This window comes from Salarias fasciatus, chromosome 16 (assembly GCF_902148845.1).
Source record: "Salarias fasciatus chromosome 16, fSalaFa1.1, whole genome shotgun sequence".
Lineage (NCBI taxonomy): Eukaryota > Metazoa > Chordata > Actinopteri > Blenniiformes > Blenniidae > Salarias > Salarias fasciatus.
Genome location: NC_043760.1, coordinates 20,183,607 through 20,207,194, shown reverse-complemented (window position 1 = coordinate 20,207,194; position 23,588 = coordinate 20,183,607). Strand labels below are relative to the sequence as shown.

General features: G+C 41.8%; 1 protein-coding gene across 1 annotated transcript in view; it reads left to right on the top strand.

The window, feature by feature from the left end:
- Positions 1–9,479: 9,479 nt before the first annotated feature.
- cps1 (carbamoyl-phosphate synthase 1, mitochondrial) overlaps positions 9,480–23,588 on the top strand; it is a 63,307-nt gene continuing 49,198 nt past the window's right edge. The window contains exons 1-17 of the mRNA XM_030112546.1: positions 9,480–9,689; positions 10,883–10,992; positions 11,219–11,363; positions 13,594–13,683; positions 13,763–13,819; positions 13,894–13,986; positions 14,082–14,171; positions 15,512–15,640; positions 15,842–15,948; positions 16,984–17,125; positions 17,480–17,557; positions 19,285–19,383; positions 19,779–19,874; positions 20,398–20,587; positions 20,764–20,921; positions 21,475–21,603; positions 23,115–23,259. Coding sequence (XP_029968406.1) covers positions 9,564–9,689; positions 10,883–10,992; positions 11,219–11,363; positions 13,594–13,683; positions 13,763–13,819; positions 13,894–13,986; positions 14,082–14,171; positions 15,512–15,640; positions 15,842–15,948; positions 16,984–17,125; positions 17,480–17,557; positions 19,285–19,383; positions 19,779–19,874; positions 20,398–20,587; positions 20,764–20,921; positions 21,475–21,603; positions 23,115–23,259 — 1,984 coding nt within the window. The 5' untranslated portion in view covers positions 9,480–9,563. The remainder of the gene's footprint in view (positions 9,690–10,882; positions 10,993–11,218; positions 11,364–13,593; positions 13,684–13,762; positions 13,820–13,893; positions 13,987–14,081; positions 14,172–15,511; positions 15,641–15,841; positions 15,949–16,983; positions 17,126–17,479; positions 17,558–19,284; positions 19,384–19,778; positions 19,875–20,397; positions 20,588–20,763; positions 20,922–21,474; positions 21,604–23,114; positions 23,260–23,588) is intronic.

Here is a 23,588-nt window from a genome sequence, read left to right as displayed (position 1 = left end):
GTGGAAGTGGTGTCTTTCAGATCTAATAATGAGCCTTTGTTTATTTCTAGTCCCCGACAGTGTGTGTGTTGGGACAAGCAGCACCTGTGTTCAATTTATGAAGGATGTGACGTAAAAGCAGAGGGAGATGGAGATCTAGTGGACTTTCAGCTGCCGATGCCAGTAACCCAGACGAGGCTAAGAGTGCAAATTCTGTCTCCTTAATTCTTGTCTATATCCGTCTCCCAGGGCCAGTGGTGCAGCCCAGCCCCCACCACCATGACAGGGCCTAGTGACGAAGGAACTGCATAAATTCCTTCGACCCGGACTCCCCCCCTCACTCCGTGCGCACACCCCGCCCACCAGCTTTCTCTGACCCCATCTCCATGAGGGTAAGCCAGAGAAAGCCTCAGTCCCTCAGCTGTCATCTATCCTCACCCCCAGCACTCCAATGCACCTTCTCTGAGTCTGACTTCCCCTCACTCCCTCCCCCTATAGAAACTCTGCCCCAGTCCTTGCACCTGTGCTCCAGTCCAGTCTGAGCTCCACTATAGAATCCTAATGGATTCAGCAGCATGGCGGAGCGGCGCTTTATTAAGATGTGATGGCAGGTCAGCAAATGAAGAGAAAAATACAGAAAGGCAGCTGTGCTTCATCTGGTAATAATACACACCAAATATTGTTGTTTCAATTACATTAAAAAAAATACCCTGATCTATCTGACAATACTTGATTTTTGACATTTAGTAGCATTAAAAAAAAAAAAAAATTCCTCAGTTCTGTTTTCTCCTCAAGCCAGAATGCACTTTATTTAGTATGCTACTGACTCTTTGGGCAACGTACAATCATCTACTTCTGTTCAAACATCTAACCTTTTCACTTATGCATCGTTGCTGCCAAGTTCCTCTAAGGAAGCCGTTCTGAGTTGAGTCAGGTCAGACCTCCAATGAAAATAAGGGACTTCAGCTGTACAGGAGCTTTCCCCAGTGGCCGGCAGTGACAGTATCAGACTGAGGCAAATGAGAAGCACATTTAAAACTCAAGGTCAGCAGGCTGACAGTGTCTTCTTTTGTTCTTATTTAGTGATACTGTTACATTCCAGAATATAAATTTAGTTAGATTTTTGAGCAACTTCACTGTGGAATACATATAAATCAAGGAGACGCAAAGTCTGAACTACCTCGACAAAATGTAGTCTTTTATCTGTGTAAACTTCTCAGGGGCAGATATATAATTTTGAGAAAGGAGGCTCTTTTATCATGCACAGTGCTTTACCCGGATCTCTTTCAGCACAGCTCATGGCATTATATCATATCCAGCATCTCTGATCCAATAAAAAACTCGGAATACATTTAAGACAGACGTAGCAATAAAACTACTTTTGTTTTGTTTTTGCAGCAAATCTACTCAATCCACTGAAAAGAGCTTTGCAGACTTCAAAGCCTGCATAGCTCTTGCTTTTGCATTAGATTTTAGTGAGAAACAAACAAAAAAAAAAAGCTAATAGTAATAATAATATTTTAAAGATTTACACCGAAAATCCTTGGTGACAGCATTAGTAACAGCAAGTTTTTAGAAAAGCTTTTGACTTCATGAGTCATGAACGTCACTACGTCAAATCTGTCGGTGCAGACTGCTGCAGAGATGGTGCATATTTGTACACCTCTCCAAAAAGTAGCATCACCCAGTTCTGTGACTGAAAAGCCAACAATACATTTTTGCTATTGGCTTTCAGATTCTTTAAAAATCCCTATAAAAATCTTTGTAACCCAGGGCTGAAAACACTCAAGCATCAACACAGAATTACAGATTTTGCTGTGTGTACTTAATTTCAAGAAAGGTAGAAAATTGTAGTTGCTCTTTAACTTGAGGAATTTCACATTTAAAGATTTTGTTGTGAGTTGCTGCTGGGATTTATGGGCCATAAAGGCCACGATCAAAGTTCCATTTGCAGCTTTTGACTTTACACATGGAAATATTTGTTTACATGATGTAACTTTGAGACACCAACAACAACGTCACAGAGTAAAGCTCTGTGTTCCTACCATCCATTGACCCCTGACCTCCCTCCTTCAATCACAAGTGTCACTTTTTTGCGCACATCCCACAAGCCATCTCAATTATCCGTTGCCCTTGTCATAAATGCTACGACCACAAGAGGGTGACATGCGGGTCACCGCAGTGAGTGTTAACGCCTTTCAGACAAAGAACCGTTTCTGTCATTAACGGTATGACGACAGGCCGGGGAAAGTCATGGCGCTAAAAATAAAGGTGTGAGGACTATAGGCTACCTTCATTATGGACTCCTTGACGATGGTTCCAGCGCCGCTCTCCCTCCACAATGCATGACAATGGAGACAGTTACTCCATCATGAAAGCTACTAAACGGTGGTGAAGCAGTAAGTTAAAACTAAAGCTACGATCAAAGAAGGCAGATGAGCAAAGGAGGCTGAAGGTAGCTTTCTAGTGTTGTCATTCGATAAGTTATGGTTGCTTTTAAGTCTTTTTTTAAAGCTCAAACAACGGTGATCTAATAATAGAGCCAGTTAGGGCTGAGAGTGGACCAGAGCTGTCAGAGCGGCTGAGATTTTTTTCGTGACTCATGTCTCGTCCGTCTTTCCGTTGGTACTATAGAGTGAACTTTCAGAAAGGTGTGTCACACACACGTTTCACACACAAGTTTCTCAGCTTCCGCGTCGTGTTTCTAACATTATCGTGGAGTTCATTTTGAAGATGCTGGAATTAAGAGCGGAATGAAAAAAAAAAAAAAACCTTTGGTAAATCTCAATGAGATCAGTAATGAGGTGCAAATGAAACAACCAAAGGGTGGAGTGTGAAATGTAACAAAACTAAATGGGTGTGTTTAAAACCAGAAGACTATTATTAGCATCTTATCTAAATAATTTCACCTAATTTGCATGAGCATTCTGGAAAGAGGCTTTTGCTGTAATGGGCGACGTAGATGCTGAAAGCTACAACTTGTCACATACAGAGATTAAAAAAAAAAGAATTAAAAAAGTAATAATGCTAAAGTGGACTGATTTTCTATAGCTAAGGACAAAAAATTATATCTTTTTTAAATATTGTGTCTGTTCAAACTAAAGGGAAATGATAGTCGTGAGAGGAAGGCTTTTAGTGGGGGTATTCTTCAGCACGCTTTGATCTATCTTTTCTGTGTCACTTCCTCACCCCTGAGCTATGCCCTTGGAGGGACAAGCACGGCATTTCATAATATCACCCCCAGGTTTGCTTCAGGACAGACGCTATAAGTGTCTCCTCTCAGGAATGACGGCCAGACGCCGCTGACGCCTGTTTGCCCCTCTGCATTTGTGGTAATCTCCGGAATTCTGCAGCTTTGAGGAAAGCCATTTGTCGCACTGACACCACTTCAACCATAAAATTATGAATTGTGCAATTAAGTCTCCCTGAAGGAGACCTGACAGAGGCGCTGATTTCAAGGCACAGCACCTGTCCCGGCCTTGGAGTGCTCCTGCGTTAAGCATGATTAATGAAATGTGAAGAACCTGAGCTTGAAAGAAAGAAGAAAAAAAAACACATGCGATGAATGCAGTGCGGTGTAAAATTCCAGCGATGTCAGAAGCTCCTTTGCTCACTGATGTTTTAGCCTCTGTGCCGAGCTGGAGAGTCGAGCGAGTTGCTATGGAGAAGGCAATGAAAGGGAGCGCTGATCAACTCCCTTCGCCACAAAACATGCAGCAGAGGTCACCATGTCAGCAATCGGTGATGACTGGAGAGAAGATTTTGGACTCTAGGTTTATCTGCACCCCCCTTGTCCCCCTTTAAAACGCAGTGCGCTTCCTTCTCTGCCCTCCATCCATGCCAAAAGGAATGAGGCTGTAACTGAGCCTGGGGGGACAGATGGCGCCTATTTATAGTGGCCACAGAGGTGTGAAGTTTCTTGGGATTTCTAAGAGCGGGGGCCATGGCTCCTTAAGGGGGCTGATGCAGCCTCTGTGGCCCGCGGGCTCTCTCTCCCTCCCTCGCTCTCTCACAAGCCTCCACACCGGCCACACAGGGATTAGATGAGGGCAGGCTAAACAAAGCTACTCGCTGCCCTTTTTTCCGGGGACACTACATCACTTCGAAGGATGGAAATCCAATACTACCCGAAAGGGACGGTCTTCTCTTTCTTTTCTTTTTTCTTTAATCCACCTGATGACTTAGTCCTCCTTTGACAATCTGGAGGCTAAAGTTGGTGCCACAGCAGGACGGGCCCAAAGTCTGATTGCAATGATGCCATCCGAACCAAGAGGGATGATGCTATCTGTGTAGCTTATTCTAATACGACGGTACATAGTATGACACTGACTCATCACGGCAAAGCCCAGGTCAGAAGACGGTAATCACAGCACAGCAGGACATGATGACTCATCACAGAGCCAGTCAGTCATTACGCAAGTGGGTAATTCCTCCAATAGTCCCCCTCTTCTGATCACTTTCCAAATATTTCCTGAAATAGCATGATTAGGTTTTGATGACTGGAGGTCAAAGGTCAAGGTCATAATGGCTTTCCGACGAATCGTGAAACACATGGCGTGATGGTAAGCTGTCCTTTGGTGCCGAGGTGAACCCAAAAGCAGATCGAGCACAGGAGGACAAAGGGCTTTATATGCACTGGAAAATGAGGAGAAACAGGTGAAACAAATCAACTCAATCAGACACAGAGGGAGGGTAGACATTTTGTGGAGACACCGATAAGACCGGTGAATCGAAGTAAAACACCAGACACCCTCATCAGAGGTGGCCAGCAGGGTCATCAACAAGCCTCAACTTGTGTCCCGTGTCTAAATGGCACAACCCGCTGGACTTTGAAGAGAAAGGGGTATCCGCTTCCCGGAGTCACACCGAAGGCTGACTACGTCATTCCTTTAATAAGAATATCTTTGTAAAGCCTCACTCTGACATTTTTACTCACTGAAATGGGCCAATCCACAGGAAGAATGTGCAGCCAACAGATCTGTTTCAACTGCATGTTGCTATCATTTCAGCATGCACCAAAATCTCTGATCATTTCCAATTGATCTATAATGAGAAGTGAGCAGCAACACCTCAGTCCTCACTCTGCATGATTCAGTTGTTATACATGTGATTCCACCATGGTAAAAACTATGTCAGCATGTCATATATGGCTGTAATGACACAGGCCACAGAAGCATCCGGACACAGACACAGCCTCTTCACCCTAAGTAAAGTTACTGTTCTCTACATTTGGAAATGAAAAACATTGACGTCCAACAGCCAACTTTTCTGTGACAAATTGTGTCGGAATCCCAAAGCAAATTAAAGCAGCCCAGCTGGGCTTGACCATATGTCTTGTGAATCATGTTGACTGTTGTATAATGGCTTAGACAGCTCACACTGATCCCTGAGCTAACCTGCCAGTGAGCCAGTCGAGTCTTTTTATTTTACTATGAGGTGCAGCCAACCTAAACAGGTGAGACTATGCAGTAGTTGGTGGTCTGGATTCAAATACTGGCTGAGGCGAGTTTGCATGTTCTCATCGTGTGTCTGGGTACCCACCATCCAAAATCGTGTACTGTGGCTCTCTGAGCAAGACCATCAAGTGCCACGCTGTGTGGCTGCCTAGCGATGGGTCAATTTGACCCAATTTGATGATGGAATTTTCCAAAAGGGATTAAATACAGTAATATCAAAACAAATAAAAACTCTGGAGGGGGTGAGGGTGAGGTTTACTGATGAGCCTTAGTTATACATATCTTATTTGATCGTTTTTATACATAGATGTGCTCGTTCTATATAGGTGTGGTCTTAGTTAAACATAGGTGTGGATGTGAGGTTATCTGGTGTCTGGCTGGTGACCAGTCCTGGGTGTACTCTGCATTCATACATGATCAGCCAGAATCGGCTCCAGTACTGTGATCATGAGGTGAGTGAAGGAGATAGATGGATGGATAACCAGTGAAAGAAACGTTACATTTATACTCAACATTTAGCACTGACATTGATTTCTTTCAGTGTGATGTGAGGGTATGAAGTGGTGAAATGTCTCTTTACTAAAAACCAGGGGACACCATCTGTGATGCTGTTGGCTAACCTACATGCCTCAACAATCATAATAGGTTCTACTTAATGTCAGCCATTGTATAGAACAAGTCGCTGCAGTATAAATTGGCAATAAAACACAAATCTGAAAGTAATTGGAGCAGGGAGTGTAGCACTAGACTCATCATGTCCTTCACTTCCCTTTGACATTGTGTAATTATTACAATGGGATGACTGACAAACAGAAGATTTCTAACTGCGTTGAAGAACAAGATATTGATGGGTTTGCAACCAGCTCTATATGTAAAGCTGAAAAAAATGTTGGCATTTGAAATTGAAGAAGGAATTTTTCCGTAGCATTGTCAGTAGTTTAAAGTTAATTCTTCAACACTGTATCACAGTAGTTCCATCAAATAATGGAAAATCTACTTTTCTGGTCATATCTTTTTGTTTCAAGTCAAAATGCCGTACATGAAGTGCTGCAAGGCACACCTCCTATTATTTCTGTCATCTCAGGGTCGAGGCTTTGCTTGGAAAGCTGACAAAGGGAGCGACGAGGGAGCCTGCCCGTCTATTTGCGTCCTCTCTTAAGCTCGGTGACCATCTGAGACTCACACTTGAAACCGCAGACAATGTGGGATCCCTCCACGAGGACAGACAGTGGAGCCCATTAGGCCCAACGCCAGCCAATCAGAGGAGGAATTTAGAAAGCATCTAATGACGGACCTCTCAGTAATAAAAGGCCCTCACTGTACATTGCACAGGCTTGTCACGCAGCGATTTTCCAGTGTATTTGATTCAGACGTTATTGGCAGGAAATAGCCGAGGCTTCGTTCTGAGGCCATAACTGTAAATAGAAACATTTAGAAGATCACGATGAAGAAACTTTTACATGTTATTCACTGCTATAAATTGCATTTTGTTGAATTGGACATAGTGTACAGGCATAACATGAGAGCATAGAGTGATGTATATAACAGAAAATATCTCTTCTGATCTCATTTTAGTGCCAAAACCCTGAGTTACACACAGCAGAGGATGCAGTGTAGATGTGTCTTCACCCCACTAGTTTTTTTTAAACTTTCCTTTATATATCGTCCTGCCATTCTGTGATAATTGGGACTCTTATAAGCAATCTGCTTTTTCACAACAGGAAATAACACTTTATGTTCTAAGGTGACAGCTACAGGGAATTACTGCCCAGTAAAACTGGCTTTATGTTCTCGCTGTCTAAAAATACCCATATATATACTTTGCCTATGCGATTCCAATAATAATTCCCCGGCTTAAGGATGTGTTGTTTGGCAGCTATTTTCAATTACTTCCTGAAATGAAATGATTCATCACTGTAAAGGGATGTGAGGCGTCAGGGCGACAGTCAACGGCTGCTGCGGCGTGCGTTTTGACAGATCCCAGAGCTACAGTAAATGACTTTGAATCAGAGTTTAATTAGTTAAACAACCTGAATTATCCAGACTGAGCAGAGCAACAAGGAAATGTTAAAGTGACAAGTTCAGACTTCACAAAGAAAGACAATGGGGTTGGTGTCTCTTCTGGAACAGGTGGGTAAGTAGACCTTGACTATCCTTTTAACAAAGGCTTTTCTTGAATGAATATTGGAATCTTGATTTTCTTTAAGTGGTGATACATTAAATTTTATTATTAAGCTGAAAAAAAAAATCAAAAACAGGCTTTAACAGCAGAGCTACTATGAAAACTATCACTTCATTCCGTTCATCCATCTTCTGTTTTATTTCATTTAGGGTGGAACTAAGCTGATGCTGATTCCAGCTGACGATGAGGAAAAGGCAGAGGATATCCCAGACATCCTTGCCAGTTCACCTGAAGTCATGGGTGAGTCAAATGCATGACTTTGAATTGTGGGAGACAGTCAGAATATGAGCTGACAACACATGCATGTACAGGGGAGAACATGCAATAGAAAGAAACAGAAAGGCCTGTAGTCTACAATCTAACCAAGATGTCCGTATACTGTGAGGTGAGAGGATGAAAAACTACATCTATATGCAACTAAAACAGCTTCATCTGAACAGGAGCTGCTCTCACAGCTGGATTCTTCTGTACTGGGATGCTCATGTAAAAGTTTTGGGGATAAAAATATATATTTTCTTGAACTACTATGCTTTTAAATTAACCTTCTGTGTATTCAATTTGACCGCATTATCAACACGGTCACCCTATTAATAATGCTTAGTAACAAACAACACGTTAAAAATGGCAGTATAAATAAAGCGTGGACTTTAATGCATCACTTCCTACACAAGCACACAGAATATGTGGACATAAATGTAGGTGTCATGTCAAGTGTGAAGCTGTTACAGCTTTTTACTATCCAGTGGCAGCCAAGTGATACGAGAGGGCTTTCAGGTCTTCCTCTCGCTCATACTGTTTATATTTAGATATGCTCAGACAGTGTGCCACCACAACTCTGTTTACTGACTCAAAATCCCTCTGAAGCGCTTGAGCATCAATTGCCACTGGAGGTCACCAGTGTTCCACTGAGCTGCAGGAGCAGCAGCCACAGCATTCAGACAGAGGGAAGCAATCTGTGCCCAACATGGGGGGGGGGGGGGCTTTGAAGCAGTGCATGCAGAACCACAGCATAAGAAAATCAGACAGTTATCTTTTGGTGTATTTGTGTTGTGTGCGTACACAGTGTCTATTGTGAGATGATGTCATTAAAAAAACTAGTTAAAGTTCATTTTTTTAGGATAAAAACTTGAACCCAGCACCATATTTTTTTCTGAAGAGCGTAGTCCATTGTTCTAAATCCAATTCCTGGAGTGTGAAGGCATTTCCTGATCTATACAGGTCCTAATGCTCACAGCCACTTTGTTCAGACTGCTGAACGCAGCAGAGTGGCAGTCAGACAGCCTTCTCCACAGAGGACTGGTCTTGCAGTGATCAGCAAATACACACACGGCTCTAATCCCACCGCCATGCAGCCTCTCTATGGTCAGTTTGCCTTCCCTTTTTGCAGGCAATTGGCTTCAAAGAAAAGGCTGTAAAGAGTCGGCTGCACGGAAAGCACTATGCACAAGTCTGCCACAAGCAGGTACATCTATTCCCAATGGATGTACATTTTCCTTTGGTTGCTTTTCCAAGCTGCACAGTGCAGAATGTGTACCTAATTACTCTTTGTACTGGAATGTGTAGGAAACAGTGAAGGAGAGTTTTAACTTGAGGAAAGGCACATTTATAGTTTTAGAGCCAAAAATATCACATAAAACTATCCACGGTCAGTCTTTTGTGGAGTCAAGAAACTAAAAATACCTCATTTAAAGCAGTTTTTAGGCCTGCAGGGAAGTTTTGTGCAGTTTTCGTGGCTTCAAGTCATCCCATTTGACAGACACGAAGGCGTTTTCCTGAAGACCAATGGGAGCGCGGTGCGCTTCCTGTCCTGTCACGAGCCGCACCCCGGCGGCCAATCCCCATCCGCGTCCCCAGGCGTGCAACTTCAGTGCGGCCACGCAGGGAGTCAGGGCTCCAGACATCTGCACTAACTTCCGAAGGAAAAAAGACAACCCGCTCCGGCTAATATGACAAGAATCCTCCTGGCGTGCAGCGTGGTGAAATCTCTCAGACGAGGATGTGTGGTCGGCAGGAGAGTGGCGCGCGCGTCAGCCTGCTCCAGGCTTCAAACCGCACAACTTTTCAGTGCCAAGGTAAGGAGCCGACACGAGTACACGAGGTTTTTTTTTTTTTTTTGGAAGTAAAGAAAAGTTCCCTGAAAGTCCTGCGCACGAGGCGGTGCGCTCATGACAAACTTCACTGGAAGTTTATAACCGGGGAAGCGCACGTGCAGCTCTGGTAAAAGGTGTGAATAAAAGGAAACAAACGCACACAAACAAACTAATGAACACGAGTGCAGAGTTTAAAGTGCTGTCAGTGGTCTAGGTTTAAGTCGGTTTGGAACAGGTTCAAGCCTGCAGCGCGGGGCAGGTAGCAGCACGAGAAAAACTACAAGTATTGACAGAAGAACACGTGGCTTCATGTGAACAAATGTGAAGTCCAGGAGTTTTCAGTGCATTCTGTAGTATCAGTGTTATACAGTGTGAGTTGAGTCAAGGGCCTGCCCGACCCCAAACTAACCCCACTTTACATGAACCCATACAACTCTCGACTTTTTGCAGAACAAGCTGCTGCTGGTGGGGTTCTAGACAGCTGTGCTTTGCAGCTGTTGGTAGAACTCGTGTAAATCGCATCAAGAATTGCATCATATTTAAGATCCGCCCTGATGGTAGTTTAAAGGGGGAAAAAATACACTGCCACTTTCTTTCATTGCATTCAGATCCATGAAAGCTTGCTAATTATTGTTGAAGAATCCTCACTACCTGCAGCCAATCATTTTTAACCTTTTAGTATAAAAGTACAGTCAGAGCTTTATGTGCTTTATACTTGATTTGTTGATTTTCATTCATTTCTTATTCTTGTATCTGAAGAGAAGTTTCCTCTGTGAGGGGAACTGAAGTGTAATATAGGTCACTGGTTATGTGATGGCCCCTTATTTGAGGTCAGCAGGTCATGCCAACCTTTTTATGCACATAAATCATTTTTGTATCTGGCTGTCTCTCTCTCACACTTGCAGGCACATCCCCTCTCTCTCACTCACATTCACACTCACACAGACACACACACACAGAGCAGAAGAACAGATTTGTCTGTCTCAGCATTCACGGCACAATTCACAGTGACCTGCAGTTTCAGCACCAAATCCCAGAGGCTCACTGGCTGCTATCACCTCTAAATTCAAAATCTACAACATGAATATTTGAAAGTTTTTGGTGTGTTTTTTTTTCCCCTTTCTTAACTCCATATATATTAAAAAAGACCATCTATCTATTTTCTTAACTCCCAGGCCCAGACAGCCCACCTCGTCCTGGAGGATGGCACCAGGATGAAAGGCTTTTCCTTCGGGCACAATACCTCAGCAGCTGGAGAGCTGGTCTTCAATACTGGCCTGGTGGGGTAAGAAAGAGACATGCTGACTGAAGTTGAACTCGGTACACTTGGTCAAATGCATCTCAGATTGAAAAAAGAAATGTAAAATAGATTGTGTATCCACTTGCAAGCTCACACTCTAAGCATATTTATTGTTATTTTTTAATTTTTTTAATTATATTTTCTACAGAGAACAAGGTTCAGGTTTGCATGGATGCCCAGTCATGCGTGTCCTGCTGTGCTCTTTCTTCAGGTATCCTGAGGCGCTGACTGATCCCAGCTACAGAGGTCAGATCCTGACACTTACTTACCCAATTGTAGGGAACTATGGAGTCCCCAACACCCAGGAGCTGGACGAGCTGGGTCTGAGGAAGCATGTGGAGTCAGAGCGCATCCAGGCAAGAAATTCATCCGTGGCTCAATGCTGCCGGGCATTTAGGAGACCTCGGTCGTACTGTGTGTTTGTGTTTATAAATCAGTATTATTTATTGTTTTTTTTTTTTTTTTTTTGCTTTTTGCCTCTGCTTTGGCCTGAGCGATCAGCCCAGAATATTTATTGAGTTCAACAACACAAATTTCTGGTGGCTGCCGCAATGCAGAAGCCCAAACAACACATGCAAAACACACATCAACACAAAAGCTGAAATGTACGTGTATACGAAGAGCGCAACGTATTTCTCAAAAGCTACGACATGAATTCAAGAGCCACAATCGAGAAGAATGAAAAACGGAATTAAAATAAGATGTGTTCACAAATCAGCTGTTTTCTAAGTTGTGCTTTTGTCAAACTTCTTGAATATTTGCTGTAATTTTTTTTTCAATTCAATTTTTTTAAACCGAGTGGACTAAAACATTAGGTAGATAACCAATCATCTTTTGAAGTGGAATCTGTTATTCTGGTTAAATGTACTTCGTGTTCATTCCAACTAATTTCCACTCTTGGAGTGAGTGTTTGTGTGTGTGTGTGTGTGTGTGTGTGTGTGTGTGTGTGTGTGTGTGTGTGTGTGTGTGTGTGTGTGTGTGTGTGTGTGTGTGTGTGTGTGTGTGTGTGTGCGTGCGCATGCAGGATATAACAACTTGTACATCTGTGGCTCTCTGGTATTAAATAAAGTAGCCGGGACTGAACCACGCAGCACTTTTTCAGCCCAGGGCAGGGACACATTGCGTATCTCTAATGACCCATCAGGCAGTGGAGTGTGTCAACCCAATCGGTGTGACCTGTTGTGATCACTAGAACAGATCGCAGCGTTTCTGTTTTTGTTGGCACGACCACAGAACGTCTCTGTGTCTTTCTCATTTCCACATGGGTCCCGTTACTTGCTTGTTTGTGTGAATGTGATTCAGTGGCTGCTTATAAAGCCAGAAAAGGCCGTTTGTAGCGTGCTGGTTACGTAGTCAGTCGTTTTTACAGTAATGTTTGCTTTGCCATTACGTAGTTGTCGGGGTTTTTTTCCCAGTATCCTCGGTCAGAGTTCAGAGTGTTGCTGTCTGAAGTTGGCTTCCTTCCATATGACCTGGATTTGACCAAGTCTGATTTTAGGTGAATGTAAATACTCACGAACTGGTTGAAGAAGAAACAAACCAAAAAAAAAAAAACAACTGAGACTGGATCAAGTTGTTTCAGTTTAGTTGGACACTCTGAACTGTTAAGTCACTCCGTAGATTAAAAACTGCTGTTACAAATTTACTTTAACATATCAAATCTAAATTATCTAAAATATGTGAAGAAACCACAGTTTATGAATTTGCAATGCTATAAAATGTACACTGGGTGTTTGATGTAGTTTCATCACATTTTCTGGAAAATTAACCTTTTTTTTCTGTTACTTATTCCTAAATGTTTGTGGGGGCAGACTACATGCTTTAAATATTTCTCAGCGTTGCTTAATTTGTGCCCGGTTATTGTAGCTTTTACAATAGGAGTAAGATCTGATATTCTTGTATCGAGATGTCTTGGTGTGAAGGCTTCACGTGAAAGGAGGCATTTAGGCTCCAGCGTCAAGTAAAACTTAATGGTAAATGGATTTCACTTATACAGCTCTTTCCACCGCTTCGACGGTCCCCAAAGTGCTTTGCACTGTTCCCGTCACATTCGGTATTTTGCTCAAGGACACAGACACATGGACAGGGGGAGATGAGGGATCGACCCTGAAACCCCTGCGACTGAAAGACGTCTCGCTGTACCAACCAAGCCACGAACTGTCTGCAGCTTCTGGTTATTTGCAGGATGTCGCTTGTGCTCTTGTATTTGTCTGATTTGGGGAAAAAGTAGCATTATTGTAAAACAGCCAGAGGAAACATAAAAATAGCAGAAACTTACTGAAGTTGGGCTATCTAACATGCATTAGCTGCTTTATTCAAATTAGAGTCAGCGCACTTAGATATTCAGGATTTTGTAAGATGTCAAACAACATTGACAGTGGTCAATTTTAGTGTGTTGCACACAAGGCTGTGCATGATTCGTCTTTCTTCTCAGTTGCTCTTGCTTCCAGCTGCCATGCTAACACACCCTTCAGGATCTGTGGCAGCTCTTAACTCGTCTGGAGCACAGTAGATTTTGTAAAACCCCTCAAGTGCTCCTCAGTTTGACCCTTTTTCGAGACTTATTTTGTGCTTTGCTACCTCCAGGTGTCTGGTCTTTTGGTGCAGGACTACAGCCATGAATACAGCCACTGGAACTCTGTCAAGTCTTTGGGTGAATGGCTGCAAGAAGAAAAGGTCTGGTCTCTTTACTTGTAAAAAAAATAATGCTGGAAAGAGTTTTTCTAGAAATTCTCCATTTCATTTTTCGTTCCAGGTCCCTGCGCTGTTTGGAGTTGACACCAGAATGCTGACCAAAATCATCAGAGATAAGGTACTGCGGAGAAAAATTGCCTTTGATAAATGGAATGATTGATCACTTATTAATGTGTTTTGCTTCTTCCTCAGGGTACAGTTTTGGGAAAGATTGAATTTGACGGCCAGCCTGTTGAGATATCTGACCCCAACCAGAGAAACCTGGTAGCCGAGGTTTCAACCAAGGTAATAGCTCCCAGGCATTTATATTTAATTTATATTTGGTCTGGAGATGATATCTGTGAGCGCCAACCTCTGTGTTGTGTCCCTTCTTATGCCAGGAAATCAAAGTTTTTGGGAAAGGCAACCCGGTGAAGGTGGTGGCCGTGGATTGTGGCATTAAACATAACATCATTCGTCTGCTGGTGAAGGTGAGTTTAGACGCACCCAGTGGTGGAAACATTACTGTTACTGAGTGTTCACCAGGGCAGGTCGCTCAGTGAGTGTTTCTGTTTGCATGACTGAGCCTCAGATGACCTTCTCGACCCAGGAAAAGTCAACATTCTTCACGATTACTGGTTTGCTGTTGATTTCTGTGTATATTTAGGGTTGAGGGTCTGTTTATCGTGTTTCATGTGAATTTTCATGAGAAATAACGATGTGAGAGGAAATGAATTAACTGAACATTTTCATTCAGGGACAGTATTAATGTAATTAAAAGTGAAATTCATGAGGAAGTCTGGCATCAACAAAAGCCTTTTACATTACTTTGATACAAAGTTCATACACTTTATTCTTATAAATAATGCAAAGTAGCACATGTAGTTTACTTGAATAGAAACACAAAGCATATGTAATGTTTGTTTTCATATTAGATGGTAGTAATGTTTCTCTCTCTTCACCTAGTTTTAGGTAAATTAACATTGTTAAAATATAGTTCTGTGCACAGTTGAGGATCTGTTTTTTTAACTTTAATGTACAATTCCTTCATAGCAAGTTGTCTAGAATTTAGTTTGCAGACTTTCCGGATCATACTTATCTAAAATACCCTGGTCCTGTCAGTTCGTTACAGGTAATTTAGCTTGTTTGTCTTTTCTGACATGCCTCTTTCATGAGTCAAACATGTGAAACTTAGTCAAAAGTTACATCTACTCTGACATAACTGGTTCTGAAAGCTACCTGTGAGAAAAAAATGTCATTCTAAGAGACTTAACAGCCAGCAATTACTCCTTAAGCTCAGGGAGTCAGTGTGCTGCTGGTGTTCATTGGAAATCCATACTATGTGCAGATATGTTTTCTTCACAATTTAATGATGAATTTCGGATCATCTGAAGACCTTTTAACTCCCACCGACATGCTCGTGAGCACGCACAGCGAGCTGTGCAGGTTTTAGCACGGTTACACCGAGTTCTTCATTAGGACACAGCTGCAGGGAATGAATGACGGAGGTTTGGGAGAACAGGTTGTGCCTGTTGTGCCTCACAGAGATCCACAGCTGACAGCTCGACAAACATGATCTGTTACCTATGAATTTTGTTAAATGGAGACAAATCCTTTTTAATTTTTTTTTTTTGTTTTTACATGTGGCTGTACAGTTTTCCCCCTTTTTTTTTAAACACCAGAATGAAAGAAATCTCTTCATTTTATGTCATTTTACTTTAACAAAGTATTGCTTTGCAGACATTCAGCCGCTGTAGCGACAGTTCAGCTGTATGACTGCAACTGAGCGATGCTGTAAGACGAGTGTGTGTGTTGATGTGAATGGTTACAGCGAGGAGCAGAGGTCCACCTGGTGCCTTGGGACCAGGACTTGCTGAGTCTGGAGTATGATGGGCTTTTCTTGTCTAATGGACCCGGAGATCCAGCTCTGGCTGAGACACTCATCCAGAACGTCCGCAAGGTAGGAAGTGTTGCGGTTCAGACAGGAGAGGCTGCAGAAGAGGATAAATCTCACCCAGATAACACGAGACCTGATCGCACAACATGGAATTCATGATCACTGTTTGTTATTTAAATTTAAAAGTTAAACTATAGATTTTTTTGTGACACGGATAGAATATTTAAACGTTGACCATCCAATCGTCATACTTGATCTTTGAAGGTGCTGCAGAGTGATCGTCCCGAGCCTGTTTTCGGGATCTGTATGGGGAACCAGATCACTGCTCTGGCTGCTGGAGCAAAGTCATACAAGCTGCCTATGGGCAACAGGTGAGCCCTTTAAGGATTTCTCTCAGTGGCTTTCAGGGTGCGGGGCAGGCGTCTCACAGCCATCGCCAAAGTGCCTCATAGGAGGTGAAGCAGCAGGGAGACAGCATCCTGTCACGGCTGTGATTCTTTCTTTTTTTAATATCTGTCAATATTTAAAATAGACTTTAGAACAAAATCATGACTGTTACAGTTACAGTAGTTCCAGACTAGATGTGAAGGTTTACCAAAAGGGCTTCGTGTAATCATGAGACAAAAAACATTAGCTGAGATTATGTGGTCAGTTTTTGTCAATCTGGTTGAATCGTTTGAATTGAAGGGATCGGATGCTGTAGTTCTGTTTGAATCACCAGCAGTTCAGTGGGATGGTCGATGCTGGTCTGGCAATATTGAAGATGGATTTGTTTCCTCAGTCAAATTTCTTCTGTTTCTTTTTTGGCATATCTAGTAAAACTGACATTAAAGCACATTGTCCTTGTTCAGAGTTTGATCAGGAAGATACAAGTACAAAGTGGTTTGTGTGACAGCTTTGTCTCCTGCATCTTCCAGTTATGCTTTTCCACTGACCTTCTTTTAAAAACACTGTATGCGTCACACGCTGATATAATGTAACAGTCATACCAAAAAAAGAAAAAAACAGAACAGAAAACACTGAAGCGTTTGTCATCCGTGTTTAATAAGAAAAAACAAACTTATTTTTCTGAATTATGAGACGAGGAAGTTTCCCCTGCTGATTTTATTGGGGCATCATGTTGTTTATATTTGGAATTTGGATTGAGTTTATTAACAATCCCAGATTTAAAATCATAAGTCACTGTCAGAAGTGTTGCCATGGTGATGGCAGGAGAGAATCAGTAAACACTTTCTTTTTACTGGAGGAAAAACACAGCTTTTTAAACAATTTTAGGTTTCCTTATAATCTAGAAAATCCAGAAAATATATCTTGGTAATTCAGAAAAATAGTTTGTTTTTTTTCCCATGTGAATGCAATATGCATCTGTTTCATCCTGTGTTTCATGCATGAATGTGTTTCCCTAGAGGCCAGAACCAGCCGGTGCTGAACATAATGACAGGCCAGGCCTTCATTACTGCACAGAACCACGGGTACGGCATAGACAGCGGATCCCTGCCTCCGGGGTGGAGCCCGCTCTTTGTCAACGCCAATGATGAAACCAACGAGGTTGATCTCTTTCTGTGTTTGGTGTACATTTCACCTTCATGTTTTTCTGTGATAGCACTGTGTTTGAGAATGCTGAAGCTTGGTCACTCCGTGCTGGAGGTAGATGAAGATGAGCAATTACTTAACGCAGTGCGATTTGACATTCAGCTGCGTTTCACTGCTTTTAAAAATAGTTCACAAGCATGACATTTAGATTTGCAGGTTTTGTACTAACAGCAGCGCTGTAGCTGCAGTCAAGCGGATCATTTTATGGATGGAGAGTGCTGATATTTGTTTGTACATAACATTTTGGAGAGACTCACTTGTTAACAATATCTTGAGGTTTTCTTATATTAAACTTTGCATCGTCTGCAGGGCATCATGCACAACACTAAGCCCGTGTTCACGGCCCAGTTCCACCCAGAGGCGAAGGGCGGCCCCACTGACACAGAGGTAATTAAAGACGTTGATGGCACAGCTTAAAGTACTTCCATACCAGAGTACACCCAATAAATCCTGCTTTTGCAACATGCAGCAAAAGGAAGAATGCACTGACTGACTATAGGACCAGTCCAATCTGTTAGTTACAGTTATTCCCTAAATATAGAAGATATTTGAAAGTAAAATATATTAAATGCATGCTTTTGTATTCAGTTTCACAGACAGCTATTCAGTTTGCCTTATGTTTCTCCTCTCAATATGAAATGATCAACAAAATAAATAATAGTAGCACTTTACTACGCACTAAAAAGACTGATTGAACATTAAGAGAAAAAGCATGAAAATGTTTTGCTTGAAACAGCTCAGAAAAGCAAGATTACATATATCCTAATGTCCTTTGTGCTTCCCAAGGTGGTAAAAAAAGAAAACCGCCTTATGTTGGATGAAATATCATTTTGAGCAATACTAAAAACATTTGTCAGCCATGAAAGTGGAAGTTGTCATGATTATTATTGAGTTAAAAGTGAAAAAAAAACTCAACAACACTGAAATGTACAAACAAAAAAGCCAAAGCTGTCTTGTGACTCTGTATTAACTTGTTCCACTATATCTGTGTACAGTAGATTTTAAGGTGTATGCTAGGGCTGCACGATATTGGAAAAAACTGACATTGCGATTTTTTGGGGGCTTGCGATATATTGCGATATATATTGCAATATTAAAAATAGAAGAATTTTTCCCAGATGACCTGAATAGCTCTATTTGGGGAGATGGCCACTTGAGAGAAATACGTGGTGTTTCATACCGCTTGTCGAGCATGCGGATCATTTTTTAAAACCCCTCTTTAACGATCCACGGTGTTCAATGGCACCATGTCTTTCGCTAGCTAAAAAGTTATTGCATCCATGATTTGTCGATGCTGTTTGGAGTTCCTATCATACGGTGTTATACCGGCAAAGGCTTCTGTAATTGTTTTTTGAGAAGATGAAGTTTCACCTGGGGTCTTTGCTTTTGCACTGGAACTACAGGAGCTTGTGATGGCGTTTCAAATGGTCCAACAGGTTTGACGTATTAAATCGTGTTGAGGAAACCACGACGAGGCACTGTCGGCAGAGAACGTTTTTTTGTTCCGTATCGTCTTTTTTTTATAGCGAAATATATCCAAATTTCACATGTTGGCCTTCTTTTGGGGACTAAATCCTCAGTCGCTTCCTCCTGCATGTCGCCTGTGTTCAGAGTGTAGCCCGAACCCCCCCCCCTGCTGTGGTGGAGGGAGGGGGGCGGCGAGTACTGAGCAGGAGGGAGGGAGAGAGCGGCTGTGCGGAGCATGGAGCAGCTTGCTGCTTTTCCGAAGCAAAACAAAGGTTAAAAATAATAATAATAAAAATATTGCACATCCTGCGATGTGACTATTGCACATGCGCACATTGCGATGGCGATGTTCAAACGATATATTGTGCAGGCCTAGTGTATGCGCAAGTTTGTGTAATTATACTTTTAAAAAAACTTATCCATGGCTGAAGATATGCATATTTTAATACGCGCCTATCAAATCTGAGAAGCAGTAGTCTCACGTTTACATTACCCCCATTTGAAATGTTGAAGTGTTTTAGAATGATCCCAGAAAAAGGTTGATTGTGTGTCTTTAGATGATTTTTCATCTAAAGACATGTAATGAAATCATTTCAAGGGCAAGACTTCTGGTTAAACGAGGAATCTTCTTTTTTCTTTTTTTCCAGTTCTTCTTTGATGCTTTCATGTCTCTGATCAAGAAAGGGAAGGATGCAAACATCGTGTCAGTGATGCCTGCTAAACCCAACCTTCCTCCAAGAGCCCAGGTACAGTACGTCAAACAGATCCGTCAGGCTCATTCCTAATATAATATGTTAGGTTGTCACTCTTACTATGAGTACTATTTTTTTGTATAATTTTTAGTTATTTGTTTGCTTGCAAGACACCACCTGGTGTAGGTTCTACTACCATACAGACAGATTCTGCACAGACGTCTGCTTTTTCACAGGGAAGTCAGTTTGCTTTGCATTGCTGATCTTTCTAGGAAAATGTGGACAGAACATGTAAAGAGTTAAGAATATGTGCTGTAGGCACTGATCTTCTTCACACACGTCATCCAAGAAAACTATCTGAAGTTGTTAGAGTTTTTGTCCGTTTTTCCAATACTTTTTTTTTTTAATGTCAACGCCGGCTCATTGGTCCTCTCTCTGTGTCTCTGCAGGTGTCAAAGGTTCTGGTTCTGGGCTCTGGGGGTCTGTCTATTGGGCAGGCTGGAGAATTTGACTACTCTGGATCTCAGGCTGTCAAAGCCATGAAGGTAAGAACATTCTGAGAAGACTGTTTAGAGGTTATTTGGCTGTGAACGAAGATGGACCAGTATGATTTATACCCAATGACTCAAAGGACTTTTTAACCCACATGAGGACGAAGCAAGAGTTTAGAAAGACGACGAACATCACTGTATGGTCTGATCACTTTTAATGACCTAATTTTTCCACATTTTTTGCTAATGGGCTTTTAAATGTGTCATTTATCCTGCTATCGTGCTCCGTTTATTAGGTAACCAGAACTTAATTTAATGGAGGTTTACCCTTATGAGCATTGGGTTTTGTTAAAAGTTGTTTTACTTGAAAGGTTTTCAGAAGTAAGTTCAGGCCTTTTAAACACAAAATATCCTGACAACACATCTTCAGGGGCAGCAAATGTATAAAGAATAAACTTCAACATCAGTGCTTCTCTTGTGAAATGTCTTCCGGCCTCATTGTCAGTAGACCAGACATAAAAGTGCCGCTGATGAATCATCGTGCGTGTTTCCTGTTCGATTACCTCGAACGTCACAGGAAGAAAACCTGAAGACCGTCCTCATGAATCCAAATATAGCCTCGGTGCAGACCAATGAGGTCGGCTCCAAGCAGGCCGACTCAGTCTACTTCCTGCCAGTGACGCCAGAGTTTGTGACTGAAGTCATCAAGGCCGAGCGTCCAGACGGCATCCTGCTCTCTATGGGTGGCCAGACTGCACTCAACTGTGGTGAGTGGTGTGTTTTAGTTTTCTAAAGGGAAAACAATGCCACTCCATCATAAACACAGTCAATAATTTATCACAGAAAAAGCCTATACACCTACATAATACATGTAATATGTATTATTACTAGAAGATCCATAATTGACAACAATGGTTCAGCTTGTGCTCGTACTTGTCTTCAGGAGTGGAATTGTATAAGCGTGGCGTCTTGGAGAAGTATGGAGTGAAAGTCCTGGGAACGTCGGTGGAGTCCATCATGGCCACAGAGGACAGGCAAATCTTTGCTGACAAGCTTCTGGAAATCAATGAGAAGATTGCTCCCAGTATTGCTGTGGAGTCGGTAAGGATTCCAGTAGGGCTGCACGGCATTAGTTTATCATGCATTGTTGTTGTTGAGTGCTGCGATCTCAGTTTGCCTCAGTGTGACTGTGCTTTCTCTGCTTGGACCCATTTTTAACCAGATTACAAAGCGCTTTTATTTATTTATTTTTTTCCTTTTTCTATCTCTTGTTATTTCGCAATTCCCACCTGCAGCCTTTCAGAAGCAAAGCAGTTTGTTTACTTTGTTGTTTTTAGCCGTTTTCCATTGAATTTCTTGCTTTTGTGCTTCTGACATCTGGCCTGTTGCCACCAGGTAAGATCGAACATCGTGGAAGTCAAATACAGTCTGTTGTCTACACAATCTGGTGAAAATGTTCAGTTTAATTTGCCAGAAATGATGGAATCAATGCACAGTATACAGAAAAATAGAATTTCTTGCAGTTCAGTTAATTTTCTGTGATGTGTATTATGCCTGTTGATATCTTGACTACATTTGATCCACAATATATTGGTTCTTTCGAAGGTCTACTATAAAGCGGTTTGTTTTTCTCTCATGTTGATGCTTCCTGTAGGTGTCCGACGCCCTAAAAGCGGCAGAGAAGATCGGCTACCCGGTGATGTTGCGCTCAGCGTACGCTCTGGGAGGCTTGGGCTCCGGTCTGTGCGCGAACAAAGAAAAGCTGGAGGAGACTGCTTCAAAGGTCAGAATGAATTTTATTTGTTTCACTGTGGGAGCAAATATTTAGTCATTTAATTTTGAACAAAATGCTGCTAATTGCAGCGTTAGAAACTTTTTTCATGTTATGTCGTCACCTATCAACACCAACCTGCACCCACATGAAAACCTTTGAAATTGTTTAGATGTTTTTTTTTTTTTTTTGCTCTTTATCCGAGAAAGGAAGTTTGCTGTTGCTAAGCAACAGTCTTTTGTGCCTGCCTCTTTTCCGACATTATGTCTGACAGCTCAATTGGCTCTAATCTGTGATCACAGGCTGCAAAATGAACTGTCTGTGCCAGCCCGCTTTATATCGGTGCATATTTTTATGCCATGTCGTATATTTTACTGCTTTTTTTCCAAGGTTTTTTGAATGTTTTCATTCTGAATGGGGTTTTTTTTCTGCCAGCTCTGTTAAGCAGCTGTTCACCTGGTATGCATGAAGGTCAGGGCAGAGACATAGTTTAGTCATGCTTTGTCTAGACTTTTACCAAAGTACCACACAAAAATGTAAGTGTCCTTTTCACCGAGTCTGTCCTTGTCTCGTATGAAGAACAGGACCATGTTTATTTCGGTCTACCTCACTTGAAGCACTATGAACCGTCCTTGTAACAGGTCATCATATTTAATTTATTTCAACAGATAGTTTCTCACAGCAAAAAAAAAAAAGTGTTTTCACTTTGTGTTATTTTCTAAAATCTTGTGAATAACATGTAGAGAAGCTGTAAGCACCTGCTTTTGCTTGTAAAGTTTGTCTCAAACTGTAAAAATGCAAATAGATTTTAATCTTTAACAGACTACCTTTTGAATATTGTTATGATTAGCAACCTAAAACTATAATAAAACAGACATGAAGAAAAATAACCCACTTATGTAGCATAGGGTTTGAGGCAATCCCCAACTCTCACATTGCTAGTATGCAGGATGTACTCTGTAATTGCAAATTGAACAATGTTTTGTGCAAGTTTGACCAATAATTTCACCTCATGGAGACTTGTTGAATGCGTTATTGAATCCACTGTGTTTTGAAGTGTGCTCACCTCACATGTGTCTTTGATTCTTTTAAGTAAGCAGGCTGCACAGATTCTACAGATAATTATATCTTTACAAACATGTTCAGGAGAAGAGAAAAAGTCAGTCATTTTTGTAAGCATTGCTTCACAGGGCACAGCACGTTATGATAGTTTTACATACTGTGCTGTAGAGCAACTACCACCTTTTATTAATGATTTTTTTTTCTCTTAGTGGGCTAATGCTGTTGATATAAGGAATTCAAATATTGTTTTTTAGTCTTTAGAGCTTAACTTTGTTGCATGACTCTTCATTATTTGTTTTTGGCCTCAATGTAAAAGATAATGTAGCATTTAGATTATTGCATTTAGTTGTCACTAAGATTCACGTCTGCTCATTTTATCATTTAATATTTTCCTAAAGAGTGGCATGCGGCACAGTAAAGACATTATTTTCTGTTTTAATGAAATCTTGTCCTTGGTTTAGGCTCTTGCCATAACCAGTCAGATCCTGGTGGAGAAGTCACTGCTGGGCTGGAAGGAGGTGGAGTATGAGGTGGTGAGAGACGTGGCCGATAACTGTGTCACCGTCTGCAACATGGAGAACTTCGATCCTCTGGGAATTCACACAGGTAATGCTCATGTTGGTTTATTTCCCGTATTGCAGTGTCGTCTCTCTTTCAGGGTGAACAGGATATACACTACCAGTCAAAAGTTTGAACACATGGAATTGTGCAATAAACAAAAGAGTATGAAATAACTGGAAACATGTTTTGTATTTGGGATTCCTCAAAGTAGCCAGTCTTTGCTTTGTTGACGGCACTGAAAACCCTCGCCCTCCTTTTGAATGAGCTACATGAGGTCGTCTCTTACACAGCTGTGTCTTGTCAGGGTTTATTTGTGGAATTTCTTACCTTGTTACTGGAGCTGGGATCATCAGTTGTGTTGTGCAGAAGCCAGA